The 21,306-nt window shown below is 39.6% G+C and overlaps 1 protein-coding gene across 4 annotated transcripts in view; it reads left to right on the forward strand.

Annotated features, from left to right (window-relative positions):
- The window catches only part of LOC150075060 (TATA-binding protein-associated factor 172-like), a 934,682-nt gene that overhangs the window by 886,848 nt on the left and 26,528 nt on the right, over nt 1–21,306 (forward strand). For all 4 annotated transcript variants that reach the window (XM_090388242.1, XM_090388245.1, XM_090388243.1 and 1 more), the window contains exon 36: nt 2,353–2,487. In XM_090388242.1, coding sequence (XP_090244368.1) covers nt 2,353–2,487 — 135 coding nt within the window. The remainder of the gene's footprint in view (nt 1–2,352; nt 2,488–21,306) is intronic.

The following is a 21,306-nucleotide window of genomic DNA, read 5'->3' on the forward strand; positions in this document are numbered from 1 at the left end:
AAAAAAAATGTTCCTATATAAAGTTATATAACCCTAGTCAACACAAAAAATGTTACGAAAATACCCAAACTTGACTAATTTTATGAACTAAATTTCGTGTTCAGCGAAAATCACATTAAAATTTGTCGATTTGCTCTTGTTTTTTAATTACAGTTGGAGTCTCATATTAGTGAGTTACCCTATATTATCTACTGCAGCTCTCAGCAAAATGCATGGCAACATTGCAGTTTCAGTACCCCCCATGTTCCTATCACGTAATCGGCAACTGTCACCTCACTTTGCATCACTTGATAAATTGTTGTTGTTGCCGTCTTCAACTACATTGCAGTAATCCTGAAATAAGGCTAGGTACTGGGTGAATTGTTCTCGGTTAACGGCAAAACTGTGAGATTCCTACTTTTTGCACATATTTGTGTCATGTAAGATTAATATGCCCCGTAATTGTGCGAATAGTCCGGATGACTTCTATTACTGATGTGGAGAAGTCATGTTAGCTTCAAGAAAGTGTCCCTTAACTCAAGCCAAAAAAAAGCCTACTTCTTGTACTTTGGCTGTAAAGTAGGCAACCAAGACAAGATATGCTCCACACATATGCTGTATTACTGTTCATCAAAACTCAATGCGTGAGTGAATCGAAAGGGGCATTTTATGCCTTTTGCAGTGCCCATATGGAGGGAGCCAACAAACAACATTACAGACTTACTTCTGTATGGTGCCTCCCATTAGAAAAGGGATGACAATGAAGAAAAAGTGGACAGTGATGTTCCCAAATATACCATCTCCAATTTGTTCCCGTGCTTAAGTTTTGCAAATTACAGGGTCTGGAGACTTTGCACTGGCGAGGTGGTATTATAGAGGTGTATAAAGCCTTGAGTGAAACAGTGAAACTCTACCTATTCCTGAACCACCTGACCGTTTTTCTGTATACTCTGATGAAGGCACTGAGGAACATTGACTTTGATATACATGAAGTACAGCATCCGTCTATGTCAAGGTCTACCATTTTGTCCAAACATTTATCCTTCTGAACCACATAAATCACAGAAAGTGAGCTTAATGGGCTTAATCATCAGGGATCTCGAACTGCTGAAGAATAAGGCAAAACTTTTGGCTTTGAGGCTACAATAGTGCAATCTTCTAGATCATTTTGAGGCGCCTCCATAGCCAGGTGGGAAGGAGCAGCAGTGCATAGCACACGCTTCTTGATTAGACCGGGGTTCGAGCCCGTCACCACCAAATACGGAGGATGCAGAAAGGTCAAGAAATGACCACCGCATATCCCCGGAGCAATATGGCCTTAGCTGCTAATGCTCCTAAAAACCAAATAACAACAACAACATCTAGATCATTTTGTGAAAGTAACAAAATTTTGTACTCGAAATAAAGACTGATAAATTATATCAAAGAGAAGGTTAACTCACTGTTTGGAAAGATGTTAATGGTAGCAATGAACGTGAGGTATATTTCAAGGGTTGGGGACTCTTTATAGACGCTTCTAAGGTTAGCCTTAAGGCTGTGTTATTACACAATGGAAATATGCTGCCTCCAGTACCTCTTGCATATGCCGTCCACAAAAAAGAAACATACAGACATGGAGAACATCCTCTTAGGTGTACACTATCAGAAGTATGAGTGGCAGATATGTAATGATTTGAAGGTAATCGCCATTTTTATTAGGACTACAAAAGGGTTACACTAAGGGGTTTTTTTTTTTTTATTAGTTGTTGGCGCATCAGCTTCTGTGGCCATAATGCACCTCCCAAGGTTTTTACAGTACTTTGATCCAAGTCCGAGGTGGGATTTGAACCCACAACCTTTGGGTTGCCAGGCAGGCACTTTACCCACCCGGCTAGCCTGGTCGGCGGTTACACTAAGTATTGTTGCTTTCTCTGTGAGTGGGATAGTCATGCCAAAGATAATGCAGGGGCTCACATCTGGTGAGTATGGACTTGGCACACCCAGGGTCCTGAGCTGGATATCATCATTCTTCTCTTTCTTGGTGATTCCCTTTTACTTCTGACTCTCTCTCTCTCTCTCTCTCTCTTTCTCTCTCTCTCTCTCTCTCTCTCTCTCTCTCTCTCTCTCTCTCTCTCTCTCTCTCTCTCGCCTAGTACAGCATAAGCCTCAGGCTTCCTTGTACTGTATGTTTAATAATAATAATAACACCACTTTACTTCTGCACATGTTAACCACTACCAGCCTGTCCTATTTTAAATTTCTCAGTATTATGTTTGAGATTTCATGCATTGCAATATGCCCAGAGTAACTAATATTAAAAGCATTTTATAAAAATATTATTATGGAAAATAAATATTTAACTTTTTTGAATGTGCTATGATTTCTACTTTGCAGACAACTTCTTCAGGATTGTGGGATTGGATTGTCCTTAAGCCAGCCTGGATCAGAACCTGTTGTTAGTCAGCATCGTGCCCTTGTTTTTTGTCAGCTAAAAAGCATGCTAGATATTTTGGAAAACGATCTGTTTAAGTAAGTATTTTTTTTTATTATAGTCATGATTTATTGAAATGTTTTCTTTATTGTAAATAAAAAATTATTATACAAAAAAAAAAAAATAACGTCTTTAAAAATTATTAAAATAACTTACATTATAAAGCTTAAAACAGGAATAATGATAGCCTTTCCATTTGATAAGTAATACTTGGGACTATATTTATCATTAAAATTATTCATAAGTAACTGAAGATGGATCAACATCTTCACCTACTAATATAAATGCTGCATGCCTGTGTGTTTTTCTAAACTGACTTTCAAATACTAAGTTTCATGTGAAACAATAACATTAGATCCATTGATTAGCCAAATGAATTAAAAGGTGCATCATAAAAAAAAAAATAAAATAAAACAGTAAATTGCCTTTTTCCTAGTCAGCCAAAAGACAAGCAGAGAATGCAACTAAAAACGAGTTTCTTCCATCTGTTGAATTTCATTTTCATTGGCTGATTAGACATGGAAATAAACAATACAGTGATAAAGCTGGAAATATAGGAAGCCAGTTATACAAATTAATTTGGAGCAAAAGAAATTAACAAAAAAATCTGAAACAATCCAACCTTATTTATTTAAAATAATTTTTTAAATCTATTTTAACCTATGAAGCTGAGATCTGTGTAAGAAATAAGGGAACTAATTAAAAAATAAAATCTTTAGATTTTACTTTTCGGTTAGTTTTCAGAAAAAGTAAATGAAACTAACAGATATAAGCGACAATAGAAAGACCATATTAGAAATATGGAAATAAGAAAAAATATTGAAGTAAATAAATCAAATCCAAGGTAAACAAATAAAATGGTGTAGGAATACAGAAAGATAGGGGGGGAAAGGAGATTAACTAAACAGCTGTTCAAAGGATGCAAATGATAATAAGCATAGAGATAAACTAAAATTAGCTTATTGATGTCTAAGCATACCCTAGACAAAAGAAGAAAAGTTCCTAGCTAAGATTAAAGGTTTAGCAGGAAATAGGATGCCATGGATGGAAACAGTGAAGAGAAGGCCAGTTATCCAGAAGACTGATTTGTATCAGTCCTGACGTAGCTGAGTGGTCAGTAATGTGAGTGCAGTAGCACAAGCTCTTTGAGTGGACCGTGGTTCAAGCCCGTGACTGCTAAATAAGATTAACTCTACTGATCTGGTGGTCATACAAGAATACTATAATAGTGACTGCTATCCATGACAGTATACTGGCTTCACCTCTAATCACTTCTTTGGAGAGGTCTTAGTTTGAATCTCATCCATGACTGGAGGAAGCTCTAAAGCCCTCTTTGATCAAGGTATAGTTAGCCAATCTTGGGCGGAGGGAGTAGGGTTCTCCACACTCAAGTTATTCTAGATTTTTCAGCACACTCCACATGCAGATCGGCCTGTGAACATGCGCACACACACACACACACACACACACACACACACACACACACACACACACACACACTTCTACAGACAAAATACACACATACAAATTTGGTTAATACTAAAGAACCATAAAAATAATAATTACTGTTATTTATTATCATAGTGACCTGTTTATTCACTGTTTTACCCAGTGGTGTATATACAGATTTGAATAAATGTGATAAGTAAATATTAATACATATCAGTTATGTGAGTTCAGGATACATCTTTTAACTGAAAAAAGGAAATCGGCACAAAACAGTGCATATTGGATACTATTTCTCATGTTGTTTAAAAGTGGAAAATACCAGCGATTGGATCTTGTAATAATATTGAAATGCATTATATTTTTGGCATTAGCATTAGCAAGGACACATGCAAGAATGCAAGCTTATATAGCATCACCCACAAAAACACACACACACACACACACACACATAGACCCTTCTAATTTCACACATTCACTCGCTCCAAATGTTTGGCTAGTTCTGCCTTCAACCTGTTTAGACTATCAGCTTCTACAATGACAGATAGAAGTTTGTCCAACAATCAACACCCTGATGGCTAAAAGCAAATTTCCGCATATCTATCCTACAACTGTCTTTCCTCAATTTGAATTCATGCCCTCTCAGGCGATTATACTGAGCAAGAGGAAGAATCCCATCAGCATTGAGCATGCTCAAACCATTCAAGGCTTTATACACCTCAATCAGATCATCTTGCAGGTGCCTAGTCTCCAGACCCTGTAATTTGCAAAACTTAAGCCTTTCTTCATAAGAGCAAGCCTTTGTTCCATTCATTAATCTTGTTTCCCTTCTCTGTACTCAATCCAACAGCTCTACATCCTTCTTAAAATGAAGCCCCCCAGACCTGTATACAGTACTCAAGGTGTGGGCTGACCATTGCCTTATACAAGGGGATGATTACCTCCTTATCCCTGCTAGAAAAATTCCTGTATATCATTATCAAGACAGCATGAGCTACTGTTGCAGACTGTCTGCACTGCTCAGAAAATTTCATATCTGCCTGCACAATTAACCCCAGTCCTTTTCACTCTCTACCACTGTCAGTTTAGTACCACACAGTTGATGCGTTACTCTGGGTTACTGCTTCCCATATGCAGTACTTTAAATTTGTCAATGATAAAACTTCAGTTGCCACCTCTCAGCCCATTTGCTCAACTTTTCTAGATCCTGTTGCAGCAACGTACTGTCATTAGTGTCATTAACAACCCTGCTGACCTTTCTATCGTCTGCTAACTTGGACATTAAGCCTGATATACCATCATCAGTATCATTGATGAATACAGAATACAACAATTGACCCAACACTGAACCCTGGGGGATTCCACTAATAACATTAGTCCACGAAGAGCAGTGTCCATTGATTACCTCTCTCTGTCTTCTCCCACTCAACCATCCCTTTATCAATAGCAGCAATTTGTGTCCAATGCCACACTGTGCCAATTTGTGCAGCAGTTTTCCATGTGCAACAGTATCAAAAGCCTTTCTAAGATCCAAATATATAATATCAAAGTTGTTCCCTGCATCCAATTCTTTTGTGACTGCATCATAGTATCCAATCAAATTGGTCAAGCAAGACTTTCCCTTAACAAACTCATGCTGTGTCTGAGCTATAACTGAAGTCTTGTCTAGATTATCTGTAGTGATTCTACTGATATTTTTAGTGATATACCTTCATAAATGATATTGATGAAGGTATACGAGGCTTAATGTCCAAGTTTGCAGATGATACAAAGGTGGCCAGAGTTGTTAATGACAGTAATGACAGTATACTACTCCAACTGGACCTAGATAAGTTGGGAAAATGAGCTAAGAAGTGGCAACTGGAGTTTAACATTGACAAATGCAAAGTACTGCATATGGGTAGCAATAAACAAAGAAAACTGTACCAACTGGGTAGCACTGCACTTAGGGAAGTGGAAAGTGAAAAAGACCTGGGGTAATTGAGTAGCCAAATATGAAGTTCGCTGAGCAGTGCAGACAGGCTGGCAGACAGATCATGAAGACTTCTCAATGATAAATGGGAATTTTGCAGGCAGGGCCAGGGAGGTGATAATCCCGTCATACAAGGCAATGGTCAGGCCGCATAAAGAGTACTGTGTACAGGTCTGGAGGCCTCATTTTAGAAAGGATGTAGAGTTGCTAGAACGAGTACAAAAAATGGCAACAAGATTGGTGAGGGGAACAAAGGGGTACTCTTACCAAGAAAGGCTTAAGTTCTGCAAATTGCAGTACCTGGAAAGTAGGCACCTGCAAGGTGATCTGATTGAGGTGTATAAGGCCTTGAATGGGTTGAGCAAGCTGAATGCTGATGGGATTCGTTGTCTTGCTCAGACTAAGAACCTCAGGGTGCACAGATTCAAATTGAGGAAAGACAGTTGTAGAATAGTTGTGCGAAAATTTGCCTTTAGCCAGCAGGTAGTTGATTGGTGAAACAGGCTTCCATCTTTTGTTGTTGAAACTAATAGCCTAAATAAATTTAAGGCTGAGCTGGACAGGCATTTGGAACGAAGGGAGAGATGAAATGGGAGTGGGTTTTTTTTTTTTTTTTTTTTGGCTGATGCTGCATAAGTTTACTATCTTCTGTCGTATGCCTCTACTAATGCTAGATGATCATGCAATGCTTCTTTAACCAGTGCCTCCATTAATTTCCCTTGTACAGAAGTTAAACTAACAGGTCTGTAATTACCTGTCTCCCCTTGATCCTCCTTTGTGGATTGGGGTGACATTCGCACATTTCCAGTCCATGGATACCTTCCCTGAGTCCAACGAAGCTCTCATAATTATGGCTAACGGTTTGCTAACTTCCTTTGCTGTCCCCTTTAATATAACTGGATAAATTCCATCCATTCCAGGTGCCTTTCTTATGTTTATCTTCAACAATTTCTCCTCCACTTTACTCTCAGTTATTACAAGATTTTCTGGCTTACTGCCAGAGTTTAATTTAGCTCTGACATTCCCCTTCCTGAATAACTCCTCATATGTGAATGTAGATGCAAAATATTAATTTAGTTTGTTAGCTACCAGAGCAGGATCATCAACAGTTGAACCGTTGATATCAATTGGACAAATCTGATTCATCCCCTTCCATCTAGAGTTTACATCATAAGTAAAGAACTCTGCTGTTTTTCTTTGCATTCTTTGCCAAAGATTGCTCATAACCTGCCTTTGAATGCCTCACGTCTTTTGTGACTTGGTTACAGACCAGTTTATAGCTATCATAGACTTCTGTGTCACCTGTTAATTTATATGTATCCCATGCATTTTTTTCTCTGACACATATCTAATACATTCATCTGACATCCATTTGAGCCTAAATCTTGAACAATATTTCTTAGTTGGTATGGAAAGCCTAGCAGCTTCCATGATTAATTCTTTGAATGCTTCCCATTTTGAATCTTCTGTTGGTAACATCATCAGTTGATTTCACCGTATAAAATTTAAATACTGTCTGAGACCATGGTAGTCCATCTTTACGAAAGCAAAAACCCTTCCCTTTACCCCAGTTATCTCTTTGAGTAAATCCTACTCAGCACATTGTAATCACTACTGATAATCAGATCAAGACTATTACTCTCTCTAGTTGCCTCCCAAACATGCTGCTGTAGAAAACAATCATCCAATAAATCCAAAAAAGCCTTGCTAGTGTGTGAGTGACCAAGCCATAAATTCCAGTCAATCTCTGGGAAATTAAAATCCCCCATTATAATTTACTGGCCCATTCTATTTCTCGGCACAATTGCTCATAGTAATAGTAATCATGGCATGTGATTGTTGTTGTTTGGTTTTTAGGAGCATTAGCAACTAAGGCCATATTGCTCCTGGGATATGCGGTGGTCATTCCCTGACCTTTCCCCATCCTCCGTATTTGGTGTTCACAGGCTCGAACCCCAGTCTAATCAAGAAGCGCGTGCTTTGCACTGCTGCTCCTGCCCACCTGGCTACAGAGGCTCCATGCCATGCCGTGTGATGCAAGAAAGCAAGTGTAGGAACTTATGTAGCATTAGCCAAAAAAAAAAAAAAAAAAAAATTCACACAACCATCCCCTCTAAATGCTTGTCCAGTTCCTCCTTAAATTTATTTAAGCTATGAACTTCCACAACAACAGATGGAAGTTTGTTCCAGCAATTAACCACCCGCTGGCTAAAGGCAAATTTCCGCACATCTATTCTACAGCTGTCTTTCCTCAATTTGAATTTATGCCCCTTTAGGTTCGTAATCTGAACAAATGGAAGAAACCCATCAGAATTCAGCATGCTCTACCCATTCAAGGCCTTATACAACTCAATCAGATCACCTCGCAGGTGACTAGTCTCCAGCCGCTGCAGTTTGCGAACTTGAGCCTCTCTTCGTAAGAGGATCCCTTCATTTCCCTCACCAATCTTGTTGCCCTTCTCTGTACACGCTCAAGCAAATCTACATCCTTCCTAAAATGAGCCCTCCAGACCTGTACGCAGGTACTCAAGGGGTAACCTGATCATTACCTTACAGAGCGACACTTACGTCCTTTTCCCTGCTAGCAAAATTCCTGTATATATTGACAAAACCCCATGACCTGCTCTTGCAGCCTGTCTGCATTGTTCAGAAAACTTCATATCTGATTGCACAATTACTCTCAGGTCTTTTTCATTTTCTACACCCCTAAGTGTAGTACCACATAGTTCATTGTTGTTATTTGGTTTTTAGGAGCCTTAGCAAATAAGGCCATATTGCTCCCTGGACATGTGGTGGTCATTCCCTAACCTCGCTGCATCCTCTGTATTTGGTGGTCACAGGCTCGAAGCCCGGTCTAATCAAGAAGCATGTGCTGCACACTGCTTCTCCTGCCCACCTGGCTACGGAGGTGCCCCACATAGTTAGTACATTCCTCTGGGGTTACTCCTACCCATACGCAGCATTTGCATTTGTCAATGTTAAACTTCAGTTGCCACTTCTCAGCCCATCTTCTAATTTTCTAGATCCTGTTGCAGTAGCACACTGCCATTACTGTCATTCACAAACCTGCTAACCTTTGTATCATCTGCAAACTTCAACACTAAGCCTGATATATACCTTCATTGATATCATTAATAAATATACAAAACAACAGTGGACCCAATACCGAACCGTATGGGACTCCACTAATAACATTAGTCTATGAAGAGCAGCGCCCATTGATTACCACCCTCTGTCTTCTCCCCTCCACCATCCTTTTATCCATTGTAGCAACTTACCCTTAATACCATTCTGCTCCAATTTGCCCAGTAGTGTTCGATGCACAACAGTGTCAAAAGCTTTCCTGAAATCCAAGTATATGTTATCATAAGTATTTTTTGCATCCAGTTCCTTTGTAACCACATCATAATATCCAATCAAATTTACCAGACAAAACTTTCCCTTAACAATAATTGCAGCAATAATTCAGACACATGCTGTGTCTGAATTATTGCTGCAGTCTTGTCTGATGATCGTGCAACGTATCTTTAACTAGTGACTCCATTATTTTACCCGGAACAGAAGTTAAACTAACTGCTCTGTAATTACTCGTCCGTCAGAACCTCCCCTGAGTCCAAGGATGCTCTCATAATTATGGCTAAGGGTTTGCTTAGTTCCTTTGCCACCTCCTTTAATAGAACTGGATAGATCCCATCCACCCCACTTGCCTTTCTTAGGTTTAACTTAAACAATTTCTCCTCCACTTTGCTCTCAGTTATTACAAAATCATTAAGTACCCTGCTACAATTTGATAACCTTCTGGCATTTTCAATCCCTAATAACTCCTCATGTGCGAATTTAGATGCAAAATACTCATTCAGTTTGTTTGCTATCTGAGCAGGATCATCAATCAAAGCATTGATATCAAGTGGACCAATCTGATTCATCCCCTTCCTTTTAGAGTTTATATAAGTAAAAAAATTCCTTGCTGTCCTTGCTTTAAGGGGATGAATCTGATTCTCTGTGACAATTTTTTATTATAAAATGGCTCGGTAAAATAATGGAGTCACTGGTTAAAGATGCATTGCAGGATCATCTAGACTAGACTGCAACAATAATTCTGAGTTTTAGAAGGGTTGAAATCAACTAAGTTGTCTTTGCCCGACTGGAGAATTACCTGAAGATCGGCATTTAAGGAACTGGTAGCAGATTTTCGAGAAGTTGAAGCTGATTGAGCAGGACAAGGTTTCTCAAAATGGAAAGTGGAATGCAATGTGCTATCATCGGCAAAACTATGGATAGGATTTCCAGTCAATGGAAGAAGGTCATTAATATACAAGAGGAAAAGAGTGGGGGAAAGAACTGAACCTTGGGGGACACTGGCATTAGTGGAGAAGTTAGAAGACAGAAAGCCATCTACCATGACCATCAGTGAGCGATCAGAGAGAAAACAGGATAACCAATTACTAAAAACAGTTGGCAAACCATAAGATGGAAGCTTGTTTAGAAGACCTTTATGCCAAACGCGATCAAAAGCCTTTGAGATGTCAAGAGCAACTACTTGTGTTTCACGAAACCTTTCCATTGAATTAGTCCATAAATGGGTAACATAAATCATAATATCACCATTGGATCGACACTGACGTAATCCATACTGGCGATCGTTGATCAGACGGAAGGTTTCTAGGTAGTTTAAGAGTTGGCGGTTAATCGATTTCTCCATTACTTTAGAAAGAGTAGAAGTAATTGCAATGGGACGATAATTGGATGGGAGGAATTTGTCACCCTTTTTAGGAACTGGCTGGATATGAGCAAATTTCCAAGCAGAAGGAAAAACACCTTGGAATAAGAAAGTAAAAAGGCGGCAAAGAATAGGAGTAAGTTCGGGAACACAGGTTTTGAGAACAAGTGGAGAAATACCATCAGGACCTGGAGCTTTCTTAGCATCAAGATTCATCAAAATCCTTCTGATATCCTTTTGACGGAAGACCACAGGAGGCATTGAATGGAGCGTGTTGGGAATGGTGGGAGGTGTTTTACCAAGATCATTAATACATGAGCTGGAAGAAAAATGGGATGCTAGCAGGTCACCTTTATCATTGGCTGAAGTGACAACAGAACCATCTGGTTTGGACAGAGGTGGGAGCAGAGATGGGCAAAAGTTGCGGCCAATAGCTTTGGCAAGAGACCAGAATACTCGGCTACCATTAGGGCAAGAAGCAAGTTTTCTTCTCTTAGCCTGTTCAAACTCTAGTTTGGACTGATTAATAACTGCTTTACAATTGTTGGGAGCTTTGGTGTAGGCAGAAAATGAAACTTAAGAATTAGAAACAAGCCAATTACGATATGCAACATTCTTCTCTTGAAAAGCCTTAGCAGATTTATTGGAAAACCAAGGTTTAGATAAAGGACGAGATTTTAAAGTGGAGTGTGGGATAAAGGATTCCATTCCTGCAAGAATAATTTCACTGACACGATCTGAGCAAATGTTGACATCAAAAGTTTTGAAACAGTAATCCGACCAAAGAAAAGAAGAAAAGAAGTCTCGCAGGTCATCCCATTTTGCATTCTTGTAATGCCAAACACGAAGTTGGGAATAGCCATGAGATAAAGGTTCCATTGGAGAAGAGACAATCACCAAGTTGTGAACTGAAGTGAATAAAGGACCTCTCACTTCAATTGTATACTTAGAAGGGTTGTTTGTGAGAAAAAGATCAAGCGTATTGGCTGTATGATCAGGATTTCCGGTATTGTTGTAGGTAAATGAACAATCTGTGCTAGGTCATTAGTAATTGCAAAAGCCTCAGCATCTCGACCTGCTGGGTCGGTGTGACTAGAAAACGGAAGCCAGCTGGAGTTGTGAACATTAAAATCACCAAGGAAAATTACCTCACTGTTAGGAAAGTTGGACTGGAGAAAGTCAAGTTGCAAAGAGAGGAAGTCAAAGAGCTGCAAGTGATTAGTGGAGTTGAGAGAACAGTAGAGACAACAGATGAATTTGACACAATGAGGTAGAGAGATTTTAAGCCAGAGAAGATCAAAGAGAGGAGATTCCAAATTTCCAAGTCTCTGACAGGGAATATCAGAACGGACATATGCACAAGGTGGTAACCTTTGAGGCGAAACGAATCATACAGTGAATGATTTGGGCATCTGATATCAACAGTAGTTAAATCAACCGATAACTGAGATTCTTTTAGAAAAAGTACATGGGGTTTGGCAGACTGCAAGTGGAAATGGACATCGTTGAGATTAGAATTGAGAGCACGTATATTTGTGAAATGAATTAGGAAGTGCTTGGGAGGTTTAGATCTTTTCACAGATAAGCTTGCTCTATTAGTTTGACAATTCATGGTGTATTCAATAGTAAGAAAAAGTGGGTGGGACATGCTGTATGAAGTAATGAAATTTTTGGATATGGGGTACACGTGGTAAGAATATACCCAGATCCTTGACATAACGTGGCCTCGACAATGCTCCCCGCATACACAATACTCGGATTCCCTCCAGTCACTATCTAGTAGAGGTAGCACAGTAGAGGTAGCAAGATTATACACTAGCTGAATCGGAAACCTCCTAAAGAGTTACCAATAGGTTCGGTCCGGTGTACTAACTAGCGGCCGCCTTGCGAACACCGTTTTAGAGCTGTACCCTCGAAATGCAAGGAATATTGGATCTTGCCACGACGTTCATCATAACCTCAAAAGTTCATCAATCATACTGCATGATGGAAGAGATAGGGAAGGGTTGACCAGAACTTAGCTCTAGAAACTAAACATGGGTTCCACCACTGCAAGCCTCCAATAAGCAAAGTGGTGGTATTTCACCGGTTGATGAGAGTCATCTACCACCAAGTACTGCCTGGTAACATAGAGGGGCGGCGTTCCTCCATGTGGTGTGGGTGCCACACCTCGACCCCTGCTGAAGTTGGTTCACACCTGGGTGGTCACCCACCATGTACTTGTGCATGGAGGTTATACCCAGGATTACTAAAAGTCCCACCATTGTGAAGGTGCAAGCAGAAGATTTGGCTGTCTCAGACCATGGGCATTTTTTTGCTAGTGAAATTTAAATCGTAGTGTTGTGTAGATCTTTAAAGAAACCTGTTTTGACGTTGAAACATTTTTACCAGCATTATTTGTTATTTGGAAAAAACCATTACATTACCTAGGAATTGTCACAAAACCCGATGCGGATGTGTTGTGCTTGTTGCATGCAGTGACGCAACAAGTACAATGCATGTGCCCAAGAAAACTCAGTTGTACGCAATAAATGCAGTGATCCAACAAGTTTCAATGACATGATATATTATACTGTTATATCAGCATAATGATTAATATATAAGTGACTGTGCCAAAATCTACAGCCCAGCATTCGAAGGAATATCATGATAGAAAGAAAGGGAAGTTGAAGAGAAATGTGAATCCAGATGAAATTCAACAAGAGTGTTTCATTATGCTTGAGCGTTCTCAAACTGCACCCGAAAAAACTTGAGCTGAAATAATGAAGGAATATCGTGAATGGAAGAAAAGGAAATTAGAAATTCAAACTATTCCGCACATAATGAAATTCAACCACAGAGTTCTACTATGCCTGATACTTATCAGGAATCTAAAACTCCAGCAGAACGAATGAAGGAATATCGTGCATGAAAAAAAGCGAAATTAGAAATGGCTATAATAATGAGATTCCTGATTACATCCCTATAGTGTTTACACATACCATTTATCAATGCAGAGAATGAAATTTTGAATGAAAATAAATATTTTTAACTTTATGAAACCAACAAAGAGATAATTACCTTGAGAAGAAAAAGAGTTTGAATCTGATATTGAAAAGATGCTAGCAATTTGTAGGCAACGTTTTATCGAACTTGATGAGAATGATGAAAATGGACTGGCAGTGGAAAAAAATGAAGAATTTCTTAAATCAAAAGAAATTGATGATGATTTCTTTACTGACAAGAAAACTATTGATGAGGAGATGAGAATGGCGACGATGGATAAATTATCATCTCTCATTAGGAAGCAAGAGAATGTCCTACCATCTGAAGAATACTGTCATTTGATGAGTATTACTAATAAAGAACAATGTGTATTATTACTTGAAGCTATAAATTGTCAAATTGATAATCAGATACACAAACCGATACAAGTGTTTCTCACTGGACCTGCTGGCTGTGTAAAAACATTTAATTTTAAATTATTGATGGAAAGGTATAATTGCTTTTGTAATGTATCAAATATTCACAATGCATATGTTAATTCTGCCTCCATGGGCAATGCCGCTGTGACAGTTGATGACACAACAGTGCATTCTGCTTTCCATATATGTCTATCAAATAATCTTCAACTGAGTAATGAAATTCTTCAACAATATAAAACTGCATTTCAACATGTACATACTATTATAATTAATGAAGTTAATATGATTAGTGCAGAACAATTATCGATTATAGATATGTGTTTAAAGCAGATAACTGGTGTTCATGAAATACCATTTGGAGGTATGAATATATACTTCATAGTAGATTTACAGAAAGCACTGTTGTACCATCAATTGCCTCCAGTGCCTGCCACACCTATATATAAACACCTGAAGGACTCATTGGTTGCTCCAGAATTATGATATTCACTACAATTTCATGAATTAGTACAAGTTGTTTGACAGTCTGATAGTACATTTTTTAAAATTCTTACAAAAATAGGCAATGGAGAAGCATTATTACCAGATGAACTTAAAATAAAAGAATCGAGATTTGTTACCAAAGAAGATGCTACTAATTTATGTCTGCAAGGGATTATGGCCCCGAGTGCCAAGCGATATTAGTGACCACAGTGCCTTTCCAGTGTGATTATCTAGTATGCTTAACTGTAAATACGTTTCTCCTGAGTTTCGAAAGTCCGATAACTCCTGAATATTATAATTAAATAGATATATTCAAATATTATAACCTAGAAAGGAAAGCCACCTTTCTTTAATCCCTCTTTTACTTTTAGTTAATACTAACCCTTTTCTTCACTTGGCTCACTAGGTGGCACCACTCTTGCCTCCACGTGGCGGGGCTGGTAACCTGGGGGAAAAAGACAATCTCCCGGGGCCAAAAAGAGCATATCATGAGTAAGTCAAACTCAGACTTATCTGGGCTGCCAGACACAACCCAGATATCAAAAAAGATAGTTCCACAGCAGGAACTGCAAAGTGCCAAAAAACTGAGCCAGAGACCTATCCAATTCCAATCTATCTGATCATTCATTCAACTGGTGAGAATGCAGTTGGCAAGCTTTCTCCATTTAGAGTTCAAAAGGAATTGGAAAGTAGAGCAGGATCTCCGAAATCCGTAAAAAGACTCAGATCAGGAGATATTCTCATTGAGACATCTAATGCCAAACATTCTGAGCGACTTCTGAAAACTCATTTCTTTGCAGGACTCCCAGTAACTGTAACGCCCCACAGATCACTGAACACCTCTAAAGGAGTGATCTCAGACTGGGACTTACTAGATGTATCTGAAGAAGAAATGCTAGAAGAACTGAAAGAACAAGGAGTTATTCATGTCAAGAGAATCTCCACCAGAAAAGATGGAAATCTGATCCCTACCCGCAATCTGATCTTGACCTTTAATACACCGAATCATCCATCATCCATTAAGGCCAGATATCTGGTATGTAATGTCACACCATATGTCCCAAACCCGCTACGGTGTTTCCGATGTCAGAAGCATGGACATTCCCAGACAGCTTGCCGGGGAACCCTACTTGCGCAAAGTGTGGTTCAGTTGAACACGATTGCGAAAACTGTAATGCTCCTCAATCAGTATGCCCAAACTGCAAAAAAGATCATCCCGCTTATGCTAGAACATGTGAGCGCTGGAAAAGTGAGAAACTTATCCAGAAATATAAAACCGAGCATAATGTTTCTTACCAAGAAGCAAAAAGAATCATCTCACCACCAACTCATGCAAACAGATCTACGTATGCCCAAGCCACCAAAAAATTTCAATCAACTGCATCACAAACTGAATTAACAGTACCCCCAAAAGAGTCTTTCTCGAATTACGTAAAATCTTTGTACAGTGCAACTCAAACCCAAGCAGTCAATACACCAATTTCCATACTACAAGAAAATCTACACACTCCGGATCAAGGACTCAAAGAAAAACATATCCTAACTTCTAGTCACCAACAACAAATGGACACTAAAGAAAAATCAGTAGATGACCCAGTCCTTCAAATTTTTGTTGAAGAAGGCATAGACACCGAAAGGCCTTCCTTCCCAAAAAAAGATAAAAACAAAAGTGAAAAACAGAAAACCTCAGCAACCCGAAAACGCTCAGAAAATCTAAAAAGAGATAAATAATGAACAGAATAATACAGTGGAATTGTCGTGGATTCTGTGCCAATATCGATGACCTATACGATCTTTCCTGTAAATACTCACCAATATGTCTCTGCCTTCAAGAGATGTATTTAAAACCCCAAAATACACCAAAACTGTCTCGTTATAACATTATTAGAAAAGACAGAACCAATCAGAATATTGCACATGGTGGTGTAGCTATTTAATAAACCCACATATTCCTACCAAACAGGTCTTACTGAACTCCCCCCTCCCTTGAGGCAATAGCAGTCCATGTAGCTGCTGACATCCATATGACAATCTGCTCCTTATTAAATCTCCCTACCAGCAGATACATGGCACAACCATGGGTTCCCCTGTCAGCTCTGTCACAGCAAACATCGTGATGGAGGAGTTAGAGGGACGTGCGTTTACACACGCACCAGATCACATCGCCTTTTGGTGTCACTATGTAGACGAAGTGTTCGTTGTCATCCCTAGAGACTCAGGTCAACGGCTCCTAACCCACCTCAACTCACTATCGCCCTTCATAAAGTTTACGATTGAGCTGGAGTCGAACAACTCTATACCATACCTAGATACACTTGTCCGGCGCGAAGACACATGCCTGAAGACGACAGTTTATCGCAAACCTATGTGTGCTGGCCAATTTACCAACTTCCGGTCAGCACACACGCGGGGCCACCTCCTCTCCACTGCCCGAACCTTGCTAACTCGCGCCTGGACACACTCCAGCTCCGCAGATGAGAGACGCAAAGAGATCACCAGAGTCAAAGTAGACCTTACGAAGTGTGGCTATCCCATCGACGTCCTTGACAAGTGTGATCTACAGGCACGCGACGACCAACGGCAACGCCAACAGTGACGAGTCATCCACGAGGGCATTTATCCCATACTACCCCAACCTGTCACAACAGATCAGTAGAATCTTAACATCATATGGGATAAAATGCATCCAACTCCCAGGCAAGAAACTGCGTTTTCTTATCTCCAACGTAAAAACACCCGTCCCCACTCTTCTACAGAGCGGTTTGGTCTATCGCATCTCTTGCCGTGACTGCACCAGCTGCTACTTTGGAGAGACTGGACGTCGACTCGAGAAACGTCTCTCAAAACATAAAAGGGCGATCCGTTTGGCAGATGTAGAACATTCAGCTATCGCCGAGCACGTCTGGACAACCCGCCACGACATCGACCCACACCGCGATGTCGTGGTTGTGGACAGGTCCCACCATTACCTAAAGCGCACCTGGTTGGAATCGTTAAATATAAAATGCTCGGATGCCTCTTTGAACAGGAACAGTGGTTGCCAAGTTAACCCCATCACAGAGGCAGTAATTCTATCCATAGACAAACGCTGGCCACGTCACCACCATATGTCACAGCCACAAACATCAACAAACAATTAACCACGCGCCTCACGCACCATCCTAGCAGTGCACATCTCTATTCCAACTGCCATTCATGTATTCAATCTGAAGAAGGCTGCCTCCCAGCCGAAAGCTTATTAATTGTAACTCCAGTTTTGCTCTGAGAAACAAAATAAAATTTTTCGTAATCTGCTCCTTATACATCCCACCAAGCTATACCTTCCAACAAAATGATCTCAACAATCTTATAGCTCAACTCCCAACACCTTTCCTCGTTCTGGGAGACTTAAATGGGCATCACACTCTATGGGGTAACAACAACATCAATCAAAGAGGAAAACTGAACAGTGTCTAGATAATAACAACCTCCTTCTTCTAAATGACGGTTCACCTACATACGTTCACCTTCCTTCAGGAACAAGTACTGCGATAGACTTGTCTATCTGTTCAGCAACCTTATATCCTACTCTAAAGTGGACGATAAACAACGATCCACTACATAGCGATCATTTCCCCATAATAATTGAATTACTTAATAAGCCCTCTCATCATCCTACTAAAATTAACTAAGCTTGATCTCGAAATAATCCAAAATTCCACAACTGATGCAGCAGAAAAACCGTGCCGAAATCCTCTTCAAAATTACCGATTCATCCAAAAACCTGGTGGAGTGATGAATGCCTTGTGGCTAAAAAAGAGCAAAAGCAAAGCTTGGAATTCTTTTTGCCGGAGTCCAACTACAACCAATCTCATTCAATATAAGTGCGCTAGAGCAAGAGCGAGATATGTTAGACGCTGCAATAAAAAGGCTGCTTGGATCCGCTTCACTTTGACTATCAATCAAGCAACTCCTACACATAAAATTTGGAAAGCAATCAGAAAAATGAGTGGTAAATATAAAACGATACCTCTACCCATCATGGAATGGAGAGGGCAGAATGTAAATGATCCTGCTGGAATTGCCAATATACGAGGTGAAACCTTTGCAAAAACATCGGTCGGCAATAGAAAGTTATACACCGACCTTCAGAAGATTAAAAACAAGTTTAGAAAAACAAAAGTTAAACTTCTCTTCAAAAGGAGATGAACAATACAACTTACCTTTTACCATCCACGAATTACATAGAGCCTTGTCAACATCTAGACGCAGTGCTGTAGGACCAGATAATATTAATTATTCCATGATACAGAAACTAAGTACCGAATCATTACAGTCACTTCTTCATCTATTCAATAGACTCTTCCTGGAAGACAAATTCCCTAATCAATGGCATCATGCTATGGTCCTTGCCTTCCCTAAACCAGGTAAAGACCCTACAAATCCCACTCATTATAGACCAATCGCCTTGACCAGTTGCATTTGCAAAATTCTCGAAAAGATGGTGAACTGCCGACTGATCTAGTACCTTGAAAATTTCAGTCTACTACATTCTGCACAATTCGGGGTTCGACAAAACAGATCTACACTAGATATACTAGTCAGATTAGAGAATTCCATTCGGAATGCATTCCTCAGATTGGAACATCATGTGTTAGTCTGCTTTGATATCAGTAAGGCCTATGATTCCACATGAAAGTATGGAATACTCCATGAATTACATCGCCATGGACTTTGGGGTCACCTCCCGATTTTCATACAGAATTTCCTATGCAAGGGTACATTCCAGGTTCGATTTAAAACCTCACTGTCCCAAGTATTTTCGCAAGAAGAAGGAGTTCCTCAAGGCTCTGTACTCAGTGCTTCACTTTTTATAATTGCAATAAACACCATTGCCGGATAAATTCCAAACACTATTGATAAAGCACTGTTTGTAGACGACCTTAGTATTTGGTGTCATGCGAAAAACATGAATACTATTGAGAGACAGTTGCAAGGGGCAATAACTAAGATCTGTTCATGGGCTCAGACTAATGGATTTCAACTTTGTCCGGAAAAAACATTTTGCATCCATTTTTGCCGCCAATGCAAACTCCATCCCAATCCGGAGCCACAACTGAATCGCCAACCAATAGCAGTTCATCCCAGCATACGGTTCTTAGGAATCACTTTAGACCATAAACTCACTTTCGTTGAGCATATCAAAAGACTAAAAACATCATTTCAACAAAAACTAAATATCATCTGGGTTCTCTCTGCAACTAATTTGGGAGCTGATCGCCTTACTTTATTACGGTTATATAGAGCATTAATAAGAACAAAACTTGACTATGGAGCACCAGTCTATAGTTTAGCAAGACCTAGTACCCTTCGCTGGCTTGACCCTATCCATCATAGTGAAATACGCATTGCTTTAGGGGCGTATCACACGTCTCCAACACATAGCTTATATGCTGAAGCACACGAACCCCCTCTCTCAATCAGGCGACAACTGATACTACGTTATGCCTATAAAATTAGATCTATGCCAGAACACCCAAACTGGCCCATACTTTTCACCTCACAGTACATCAGGTTATACCAAAACCGCCCTAATGCTAATCGTCCTTTGGGTATGAGAATAAAACATCTCTTGGAAGAACTAAATTTAACCTTAGACAATGTGGCACATAGCCTCCCATCCTCTCTTGCTCCTTGGAATATCATTCCACCCTCGTGTGACTTACATCTGCATGAATGGAATAAATCTACATTGCATAGAAAAAACTTCTTGCAACTATACCATGCAGTAGTAGACCAGTTTCCCAGCTTTTCCATAGTACATACTGATGGATCAATCAATGATGTCCACGTTGGAATCACTGCAGTTTTTCCAAACATCACACTCTAATGTTTTCCAAACATTAGCTTATCAGTTATCATGTGAGTTCAGTATATTTTCCGCCAAACTAATAGCAATTCAGGTTGCACTGAATCATATTGAGTCCTCAGATATTAACAATAGCATAATTTTCACAGATTCTTTAAGTGCACTTCAAGCACTAAAAAAACACCATGAACATCACTCACCCAGTCGTGAAAAGAATAGTCAGCTCTTTATATACCTTATCAGAACTTGGAAAATACATACACTTCTGGTTGGTCCCAGGATATATGGCAATTTCTGGAAATGAACTAGCGGACAATGCCGCCAAATTAGCTCACCTACCACCCGAGAACAAGTGGAAAGTGCCTCATCAAGACTATCGACCAATAATCCAGGAAAAATGCATGTGCCAATGGCAGTTATCATGGGAAAATCAACCTAATAATAAACTTCGAAGTATCAAGCCAAACCTTGAGCGATGGCCTTCCAGCTTTAGTTCAATCCGACATCAGGAGGTAATATTGGCTCGTCTGCGAATAGGTCACACAAATATCACTCATGGTTATCTTTTAAGAGGAGAGATACCCCCTCGATGTCATCACTGTAATACAATGCTCTCAGTGAAACACATTCTGGTTGAATGCACAAAATATACAAGAGAACGCCAGAATCTTTGTACTTCAGCCAAAACAAGAGATCCTACACTTACCTCACTTTTATATATGCTTGAAACAAATGTCTCAAGCATATATAACTTTCTCAAGATGAGTAAAGTATATCACCTCCTTTAGTTAGCTAAAAAAAAAATAATAATAATAATAATTACTTTCTGGTTCCTTTTTTCCATTTTCTCTATTTGAGAAGAAATGGCATGCATAATTATCATATGTATGGAGCACTATGGTCATAGTTGCCGATGCGCCCAATAAATCCCGAAACAAACAAGCAAGGGATTCAACCATTTTTAAGAAATAGTGATGTAAATGC

The sequence above is a fragment of the Mastigoproctus giganteus genome, chromosome 14 (assembly GCF_048544385.1).
Source record: "Mastigoproctus giganteus isolate SK-2022 chromosome 14, ASM4854438v1, whole genome shotgun sequence".
Taxonomy (NCBI): Eukaryota; Metazoa; Arthropoda; class Arachnida; order Uropygi; family Thelyphonidae; genus Mastigoproctus; species Mastigoproctus giganteus.